At 38.9% G+C, this 11,025-nt stretch overlaps 1 protein-coding gene across 1 annotated transcript; it reads left to right on the top strand.

The window, feature by feature from the left end:
* Nucleotides 1-6,146: 6,146 nt before the first annotated feature.
* On the top strand, nucleotides 6,147-7,548 carry percc1 (proline and glutamate rich with coiled coil 1). Its single transcript, XM_066689600.1, has one exon. It carries the CDS (start codon nucleotides 6,167-6,169, stop codon nucleotides 7,049-7,051), a length of 885 nt encoding a protein of 294 aa, XP_066545697.1. The 5' UTR covers nucleotides 6,147-6,166; the 3' UTR covers nucleotides 7,052-7,548.
* Nucleotides 7,549-11,025: the final 3,477 nt, after the last annotated feature.

An 11,025-nucleotide genomic window follows, 5' to 3' on the forward strand; every position in this document is an offset into this window, starting at 1 on the left:
GACGTATTTAAATAGAAGCGTTTTGATTGGGCAGAGCGTCGGGGTCTCTGTCACGCAAGTTATGCAAGAAGCTTCCCGGCAGAACAGACTTGAGTGCAGAGCTGCGCTAGTGACGTCATACCAAGCTGTGTAATAAGTTGCAAATCTTTCAGCTCAGTTTGGTAAAACGATTCAAATTGGTTACAGGTATTGGCAGTCTGATTAATTTAATTCAATTAATTTTAGTGTTGAGTTCCAGTGAAGGTTAGTTTGGACATTAAATCATTAAACATTTTTTACAATTCTCAATAATATACCACTGAATACAAAATTAAAAACTGTAGCATAGCAAAGTTTAACTAAACTGTAATGTAAAGTAATTTAAACTGATAACTTTTAAAAAAACGAAACGATATAATCAATACCTTTAAATAGTACTTTCCCCTAATCCATCTAATGTCTGACAATGAATAATGAATAAGCTCTCTGCTACATACTGGTACCAAAGATTTTGGTCCCATATGACGTTTTTTGCTCCCATAAAACATTTTGGTGTACAGATACATCGGCCAGTTAGGGTGTTTTTAGACAGTGCTTTACATTGTTCTTTTGTTATTTTATTAGTGGCAATTTAATATTGCAAAGAAAAATATTCTCTAACTATCATTTTAATCTGCATCTCCCCAGTCATTCTCTTTGTTCTTATTGAGCCACACGTTTATCGAATGTTGCTGTACTGGATTGGGATAATATCATGATTTACCACCGTGTGCCCATTATCCCCAGTCTAAACATTTATTTGGGTAGATCTTAATACTGTCATAGTTCATTAGTGGCAGGTAGTGGGGGCTAGTGATCAAGTGAAGTCTTAGTTAATTCCTTGAAGTTGTAACCGTGAGGTCAACACTGTCCACCCACATGGGAAGATTATTAACTGAGAAGTCTGTAATTGGACACCAGCTGAAAGACTAATGTTATTGGCTGCACTTTTGAGGAGGACGCAAAGTGTGGCTTGGATAGAAGGAGGCCATCAGCGATTAAATAAAAGCAACCATAAGATAGCTGCTGGGATTGGTCATGTTTGAGGTTGTGGAAATTGGGAGTCTGGAAGAATACAAGTACTTTAGCTCAGTTTTAACATTACAATCAGGTTATTATTTGGTGTGATGAAATGTGAGTTTTCTTTTGTCATAGTCTCTATAGCAGATTGTAGTATTGTCATAGAAGATACATTTTGAATATGTTGCTTTTCATATTTATTGCTATTACACAAAAACAGTCCCTAAGACCAAGATGACTGATCTCATCCAAAGGGCATGTCAGGGTGTTTCTGCTCAGTACCAGGCAGTGTGTGGGACCACAGTGCTATAAACTTACTGTCAGCACTTTGTATGGGTCCATGACAGAAAATTGTTTTTTCAAAGTTGAGATCCATTAATGTAGATATAGGCTAGTCATAACTGATTAATGAATGTTATTGACAGAAGTTGCTCCACAATGCAGCATTTGCACTGACTATAATGTATTTCCTGCATTCCTTTTCGTGCAGATCAGAAATATTCACCTTATGAAATACACGTTTGTGTTTGAAACTTCCTCATATTTCTACAGTTGCAGTTTTTGCTGTATGGAAGATGTTGTTATGTTGTTTTTTTTGTGTGTTTTTTTTCCTCAAAGGTGAGAGAACATGGTCAGAGAGTTAGAAAGCTTTATATGTTGATATACTCATTGAATAGAATAGAATGCTTATCAGTGTTATAATTATGCTTTTCCTATCTATATCTTTCAGCAATCTGGTATTTATTGTCTCATCCTATTTGTTTAGTGGTATAACCTCTGACTAAATATTTATTTAAGTAAAACATTACTTAAAAATCTGTTTGAGCATCAGAAATTTCTCACCAAACATATATTTATATATTAGCATTGATGAACAGCCAATAAAGCTTTATCGTTATACTTTCATTGAAGCCACAGTTTCAACATTTGTCTAGCGAGCATCTCGGTGGTCAAATAATATCTTCCATTAACTTCTCATAAGCACATCGCTTTAGGAGTACACAGTGACACCAGTGATGAAAAAAAAATACAAATACCTAATTGACACACTGTATGACACACTGTAATTTGTTACCCGGTTCACTCAGTACATCCCAACATCCATCCTTCCCAAGTCCATACCATTGAAAAGAGTTTACATGGTGTCTATCTTACAAGACAAACACCAGCGAATCAGTTTACCCACTAGGCCACTTGTGTGCGTCTGTGCTTGTGTGCCTAATGGCTCGTGTAATTTATTGTATCTGCACTTGAGTGCTAACATATTGCGGCTATTGATTTTCATCTGCCCGAATCAATATTGAAGTGTTTGTACCCCTGTCTGAGTAATATTTAGTGCAGAAAAGCCTCAGAGGAGAAGGGGAGAAAGCATGCAGATTCAGGCCAAATGTGATGTAGAGATAAGACTGGGAGTTGGACAGAGCTGTTTTTTTTATTGTAATCAAGGTATAAGAGCCAATTTGGGAGAACATATGTTAGGACATATGCTCCATCGTACTACATGGGGCCATTAGAGGCTTTATTATTCCAAGGTTGGCTAATAATCACCCTCATATTCAGTTTCTCGCTGCCTGTTAGCATCAGGAGACATTGGACGATCTTTATGGTATGTGTTTACAGCATTGTCTTAAATAACTGTCTCTCTTAACTGACTGCACTGCTTGCCTTGCGGAAGCTTTCCAAAATACTAGTTTTATATTACATTGTTTAGTGACTGTGTCCTTAAAGCACGATGTCATCAACGGTATTCATTGACACAGGACTTGGACCCATCAAGTGCAAAGCAACGTTTTCAGGGTAAACAGCCATTTGTGATTTGCTAAGTTCTAATGTTACATTAAAATGACTGTATGTAGTGTTTTATACATCCAATGCATAGACAGAAATATATACACTCGTGTGCTGCAAAACAAAATTGCTAGTAATCTATGCTTGGTTTCCCTGAGGTAGGCAGGATGTGGTGTGCCTCTGTGATCACTGATAAAAGCAAGTGATGAAGCTCTTGTAGACAGAATTGAGTGACCAGTTAGTTGGGTAATACCATTGCATCACTACAGGGGTTTCACTTGTTCTTTGATTGATTTGCTCATGTTTTTTTGTGCATCTGCAATGATGCAAGCGTTGTAACACAATGCAGCTGAAGGAAATGTGTTGGTACATTTGCTGTGTGCCACAATACAAGTGAAAAATCTGCTCAGGGTTTCAGAGAAGCATTTGTTTCAACTTAGTGATTCTTTCAAAATGCAGTTGCTGGTGAATATAATCCAGGTAAAATTGGATCTATGTTTGATACACTTGTAAGCACTGGATCTCTCTAGGATTTTAATTGGACAGGTTATGGACATTTTTCCACTTTCTGCACCATTGCCCACTGTAATTTTATTACAGTGTGCCTTTGGCGAAGAAAAAAACAGAAAACAAAAATAAAACAAACACGCACACTCGCAAAAACCACGTTGCGTGTGTACATTGTCATTTGTCTGTTTATTTAACTTAGCTCAGTAAACCTCAGACTACTTTTCTCTCCTTTGTCTGCAAATAGGTCTTTTTTATGGTCTTCTTTTATTCGGTAAGTGGTGGAAAGATCTAATTATGCAAGGGGTTCCTGTTCACATGATTGCCAAGAGTCCTCTACCAAACACTGGTTCTGTGATAAGCTTGATGTTCTTTTAAAAAGAGACCTACTCCAGGAGTCAAAATAGCATGTAATTTAATTTTTATGCCTATTTGGCCCCATGCTCGATTTGAAACCCAGATCAGAGAGAGCATGATAAGGGACCCTGTGCCACAAGGCCAGTTGGCATCTGGGGCCGTGGGTTTAATAGTGGGGTTTATCGGAACAACACTCGAGAATCCCCTGGCAGAAAGGCCATTACCCTGCAGCCGGGCTTCCTCCCCTCCCCGACTCTCGTTCATCAGTGCTCTCTGGTTGCTGGGTGCTAAAACAAACCAATGCTCTATTTGCCCAGTCTACTATGACAATACTGCCTTCAAATATTTGTTAGCCAGACTGCCTCATGTTCTGCTATAAATACAGGCCTAGGTGAGAAGCCCAACAGCTTGGCCGACTGGAAGCTGCGACGGCGGTGGGACTGCTGCAGAAACCAAGGTAGGACTCAGCTCTGGGGCGGGGGGGCAACTCTGTCTCTCACCTGTAATGCCCTGCTTTCGGAAGTGAGACCACAGTCCCGTTTCAGTGAAGTTAACCTTGACAGGAAGTGTGCAGATCTGTGGCTACTTGAATGCGCGCTGCCTTTGAGAAGATGCATTTCCCAAATCTATTTGAGCCCAATTTACCATTTCCACCTGTGCTCAAATAATTAGTATCGTGTTTATGTAGGCATGGTATAGAAATCTGTGTGGTAAACATTCTATAGGTTATTAACCTGTTACACCAGAGTATGGGTACAATCATCAAACATAAGATTTAGTCAGGAAAAAAAAAGCCATGTAAGTTATTATAATTAGCAAATTACTATACAGTTTTATTAGATGACATATACATAAATAACTTTCTGCTGCTTCACTTCAAAAGAACCTTGATGTTATTTCTCGTTCCATATCCCTGTGTATTAGAGATTGTAGGACCCTCTTGTGTATAGACAGCTGTCTTCTGAAAAAGAGAAGCTTGCTTTCAGGAGCGAAGGCAAAGTTATTACAAATATATCAGCTGAATACCTAAAATTTGTAAACAACAAATATTTGTCATTCTTGGAAATGTATCAGAATCTACATTTTGGATGCAGGTTCAGTCTCTCTAAGAGAGTCACAGTCTTCTGTACTTGAAAATGTGTCGGAGCTGGCACATTTATTAAGATCCATTTATTAAGGAAAAAATAAGGAAAGAAGATGTACTTCTATGAATCCTCCTTCTAAATCAAGAAAGAAAAATAGATTAACAATACAGCGGATACAGTGAAGATGTATTTAACATATTCTCCTTAACAAGATTTGGTACTCATATTATGAAGCTGTTCTTTTTAATTTCCTGCTTTAGTTTGACGAAACGTTAAAGCTGTGACTCAGTTCTTCCAGATTGAACTTCAAACATTTTCATAACAAAAGTGTTTTCTTTAATCCCAGCTGTACTTAACAAATATCATGATCAAAGCATTTATCTTCTTCCCTGACAATATCAGTAAATGTGTTCATCTGGAAAATATATTTAACATGTTGAGAAATATTTTCAATATACATTTTTATGTGATTCTTCTTCATTATCTTTCTTAAAAAACAATGATTTGCATAACATGTTTGGTTATTCTTTTCAATAATAATTAATAATGGTATAGAGATACATTACTAAGATGACTGAAATAAATATTTCATATAGAGAAAAAGTTCAGCAAAACTGTATATATATATATATATATATATATATATATATATATACAGTTTCAAAGGTTAAAGAGAACATAATGATTTTAGATGTATTCACAATGTTCTGTAGGTTAATGTAAACAACAGTAATTTATTTCACCAGCAAAGCGTGAGGCTTTATTCATTTGCCCTGGGTAAACAACAACGAGTGCTTTATTTAATGATGTCGGCAGCACAAACACAATTAATGATTCAGAGACACTGAACTGATTGTTTTATTGTGCATATTTCATCTTAAAGATCTGTGTAACCAGTAAAAGGCATGAATAACATGGTGCTGGAGTGTAACTGCAGTTCATTTACAGACAAAAGCTTTGGTGCAATTTGTCTGTCCTGTGAAAAATAACATTGGGTTCATTCCCTGGTCTGCTCTGTATTTGTCTGAGAGCATTTTTACTCTTTTAAAGAAATGGATCAGAGTAGATTCATAAATTCTGTCTTTGGCTAGGATTTATTTTGGATTAATTGGGTAAAGTCTGAACCTTGATAAACTGTGATAGTCACTCCTGGTCCTGTAAAATCTCCTTGCTGTCTTTCCACATGAGCTCTCACTGACTGTCTTGAATCAGTTATTAAATGTTTCCAGCTGAGCTGTTGGGGCTGTTGATCTGTATTAAATCTGCAGACCGAGGCTCTATGATTATGAGAAGAGCTGTTTTGGTTTTGTTGGTTGCTTGGTTATCTCTGGGTGAAATCTAACTGTACTTGTAATTGCCTTTGTCAGCTATAGAGCAACAGGGGGAAAAGAATGGCAGCTGGGGTTATTCGTACCCTGACCGATTTCCGACTCGCCATGTCATTCCAACACCCCTTCTACAGCCCTGCAGACAACCAGGCGGACATGGACTTCCAGGATGCTTCTACTGAGGAGGAGGAAGAGGATGAAGAGGAGGAACAGCGATTGGGAGAGGAGGAGGAGATGGAGGAAGAGGAAGAGGAGGAGGGAGAGTCCTCTTGCCTGGTGTCAGGACAGGTGGGCGGTGAGGCCCCTAGCAGTGCCGAGGTGACCTACCGTTTGCTGCGCTTTGTGGACCTCATCAACGGCGACATCCAGCGCTACTTCGGTCGGAAGAGCAAAGACGAGGACCCGGACGCCTGCGACATCTACGAGGACAGGGACCGACTCTTCCCATGCAAATCTGGACGAGAACGCTACTACGCCGACCTGGTGAAGATGGCTCAAACGGGGGAGCAGGAGGAAGAAGAGGCGCCACACAGCCCCCTCACCCCTCCAGGAGAGGCAGACTGTCAGGTCCTGAGGGCCCTGTGCAGCCAGGAGCACACCCAACAGCTGGGGCCCCTGGCCGAGCTCTTCGACTACGGCCTGCGCAGATACATCAAGCCCCAGAGCCGAGGGCCCAAGCAAGGGAAGCGACACAAAGGGGACCGGAAACATACACAGGTAGTGCCCATGTACAAACGCAGGCTCCCCCCAAGTTTCTGGGCCGAGCCGTCCCCCAACCCCGCTTGCTTGCTCGGTGCCCCCAACACCCCCGACTTCAGTGACCTCCTTGCCAACTGGACCTCGGAGAACAGCCACGAGCTCCAGGGTGAGGGCCGGGACTCTCCCAACGAGCTGAACAGACAGACGCTGGAGACCGCACACATCATAGCCAGCTGGGGCGAGCTGTAGCAATAGGGTGCTGTATATATGTGTATATACAATGTAAATTATGTCTGTTAATCTACTGTTTTGATATATATGTTTTTAAGCTTGCTTCATAATTTGACACAAATTTCATACATCATATTGTTACCAGCAGCGAAAATATCCATTCCTCAGTTTAATTAACCAATGACAGTTGCTGGTGTGCACCGGATCCATGAATGTTTCTCTTTGTCTGATATTTTTTATTTATTTATTATCAAAAACACTCCAGAGACTCCAGTTATTGTGACACCTGTCTCTTGATAATAGATGTGTGTCTGTGTATGTGTGTGTGTGTGTGTGTGTGTGTGTGTGTGTGTCTGATGGGAATACAGACTTTCGCTTTCTCTGTGCTGTCAAATAAAACGAAAACTGTCGTCCAATTGTCTTCCTATTCTGTGTAACACATAAATAATAACAAGTTGAACTACATCATGTTTCATTGTGCTCACGAAAATAAATCTGATCTTTGCACAGCTGGTTCTTTTGTTATGATCCAACGACAGAGGAGGGAAAAATGACTCACTGAATTAGGCTGTAAAGCTTTGTCATAAAAATAAAAGCATTTCCACTATAAAGCCAATTATTGTGGCATTTTATTTGTAAAATAAATACATATATGTTTTGGGGAACATTTGGATCAACAATCCATAATACCAACTTGCTCATTTATTTTAATGCCTATACAATAATGAGGAACTACCTCAAAATATGTACAGTAAAACTGGCATCTTAAAATACTGAACCCAAGAGAGGAGTCTGGGCTGTTATAGAAATGTTGAACCAGTGTCAAGCAGTAAGAGATGAGCAGTTGAAGATCTTTGTGAGTGAAAGTTTAGATCACAGGCTCCCTGATGTGGCGAATACTATGGGAAACAGTCTCTCCACATAAAAAAACACAAACCTACAGTACCACACAGACAGCAAGGAAGAGCTGATAATGATGTGTGATTAGATGAACAAACAGAGTGTGTTTGCTCAGCAGAGAGTTTATACTGCTTTCCAGTTCAAGTCTCCGTGGGCCGCGATCATGGCCCTGGAGAGAGCGAGAGGGACGTTGACATAATTTATTTATTCTTTATAGCTTTATTTAAGGTGTGCTGGACAGACACATACAGGATAGGTAGAATCCTCGAAGAGATGGAGATGGGACTCTGAGAACTTCTTCCCTCACCATCCAATGTGAAACTGTCTAATGAGATCTCAACATCTGATTTAGACAGAGGATCAGTGATTTTTCAATATTTTAACTTCTTCATGAACTGCAGTTTAGTTTTTCCCTCACATGCACCCTAGCAGCCATAATCATCCTAAACTCAGTTATCCTAAATGTCCAGGGGAAGAGAAGAAAAAACGAATTTACTCAAACGAAAACAAACACTATAAAACCGATAAGCTGCGTTTGTCTCTTGCACACAGAGATCACCTTTTATCTCTAAACTTATTTAGCTTTATTTAGCCCATCCTGTCCCTCTAAGGTCATCTGAATGCACAATGAAAACCTCCCTCTTCTGATAAGGAGCTCAGTTTCTGCTACCAAAACCCAGGCAGACAAGAGGGCGTCCCATCTTTTGCGTAAGCTAATTCCATGTATTTTCTAAAACCTTTGTTATTCATATGGATTACATTTTAAAACACGATTCAACAATTTTGTTTTCCGATTTGACTTGCTTGTTTTTCGGTAAATAAACCTTGTGTCAATTGAGATGTACTTTCTAATTGATCATGAAATGAAGATCAGAAACCACGAGGGACTGAGCACTGGTCATAGGATAAAGGAATGACTCCTAGGAAGCAAATGATACACTGTTAAATACAAGGATAAGGATATATCTAGTGGCCTTCTTTTTCTAATCACCTGTTAGCATGGCAGATTACTGATTAATGCTGATCTATGGGGAACCGAGTTAAACCTCTACCAACTTCACACATTAAATTCCTGGATTAAAAAATGAATAAAAATAATTACCTTTTTCTGTGTAAGTATTTTCGTTCACATGTATAGACACATGGTATCAATATTAAAATAAAAGAATGAGAAATGAGGGCCATTCGACTGGTTACTCTAGATCCTACATTATTATATTATCCTACATGAACTATTTGGATTTGGAATTTAAATAGCTCATATATCTAACTGCGGTAAGGTGATACACAATAAGTTAGGGGTTCACTAGAGGATATTTCTTGTGATTGTTAAGAATTGACAATAAAACAGATCAAGAGATTGAAGAGAGACATTAGCACATCCCAATTCATAGCTGTCAATGTGAAATCCTTTCTTGTCCAAGAGACTGAGCTTACCAAGAGATAAGCTCCCAACTGACCTGCTGTGTGTTTGTATACCAGTGCTGTATTCAACTCCACAAACAACCTTATCTCTCAGACAGCCATTGCTTCAATACCTGTTACAGGTAAAAGCTCTTAACACAATAATGCAAGTTTAAAACACTTGTCTTTTTACTTTTGGAGCCTTTTTTACATTATTTATTGTTCAGTTTCACCCTAGCTACATTACACAAGTGTAATGTTTTCCTTTGAAGATAACATGCAATTAAATGTTGCTCCATGCTCCAGAGTGGAAGAACATTTTCCATTTTAATGCATTTGAAATTAATACACAGCAACGTTGTAAAAATGTAGTTTCAGTATTCTGCGTTTGAGTCAAAACTGATGTTCTGTGACTTCTTGCCCACCAAACCAAATTAAATAAAAAGGTGGTTCTGAGATTCATTTAAAAAATCAACTAATTTGCTAAATGCTGACATACACTAAAAACTAAAACAAACAAATCACACATGAGATGTTGTGAAAACTGAATTGTGGTGAATAATTTTGTCAAGCAATTTGACCTCATAGTTATCCATGCCTTTTACAAATATTTAGTTTGGTTTATGAAGCATCTTTAAAAATATATTTTAAACAAAAGATATATTACCAGTGACTGTAACTAAGCAGTGTAAACTATTGGCTTCTCTTTCAGGCATTACATAAACGAGAGCTCTCAGTCTAATGCCTCTGTACCTAAATGTATCCGTTAGGAGACCTGGACACGATGGGTGTTTTCGCAGAAGCAGAACATGTATTGACAATTTCCCCCTGACATCGAAAGAATATGTCCTACAATATCTCGATCCGTCACTCATCCTCTTCAGAACGGGATGTCATGTCTCTCAACACCCAGCATTAATTATTGCATTGATTGGGTTTTAAAAGCCACTGCCCTGTAAAACACCACAGATACTTGGCAGCTCAGTAATCTCGGTAAATATGGTGTCGTGTTTTCCCCAGCAGCTTCTTGATGATCCAGTGCTTGTACCAATACATTCCTCTTCATGTTCAGCTCACAGATTAAAGCTCCATTGTCACTATTTACAGAGCAGCCCAGGCCAAATTTCAGTACTATCAGAAACTAATTCAGACGGCTCGCCATTACCATTGAGCCTGAGCTGAAGATCAAACTATAAACCATGGGGGCCTTTCTAATCTTTTACACACCCAGACTTCTAACAAGGCTCAGTGCTTATAGAATCCCTGCAGGAACAAACTGAGAACTGACAACACAATCATTTGAATTCTGAAACCTTCCAACTTCATTATTAAATTCACTTTGGATTTTGAATTTCTCTGGACCTTTAAGAATACAAGGAAAATGTCTCATTTGCAGCTGCTGAACTGTAGGCGAAAACCTCAGCTGATTGAGCAATTGAGAAATATCTTAGGCAGCTTAAAATACATTTTTAGAGTTCGTATAAATACATCTTTGCAGGTAGTCTTGGAGAACAGTTCAAGAAATGACAGCAATGTGTGTACAGATGGGTGACAAACTAAAGGAAAAACCTGAATAAATGAGTGAACATAACGAATGCAGATGCCTCCAAAGAGGTTTGCTGCATGATACAATTAAGCAATTAACATCCCATCATGCTCTGTGGCGTGTATAAAAATGCTGAGCAGGC

This window comes from Amia ocellicauda, chromosome 17 (assembly GCF_036373705.1).
Source record: "Amia ocellicauda isolate fAmiCal2 chromosome 17, fAmiCal2.hap1, whole genome shotgun sequence".
NCBI classification, from domain to species: domain Eukaryota; kingdom Metazoa; phylum Chordata; class Actinopteri; order Amiiformes; family Amiidae; genus Amia; species Amia ocellicauda.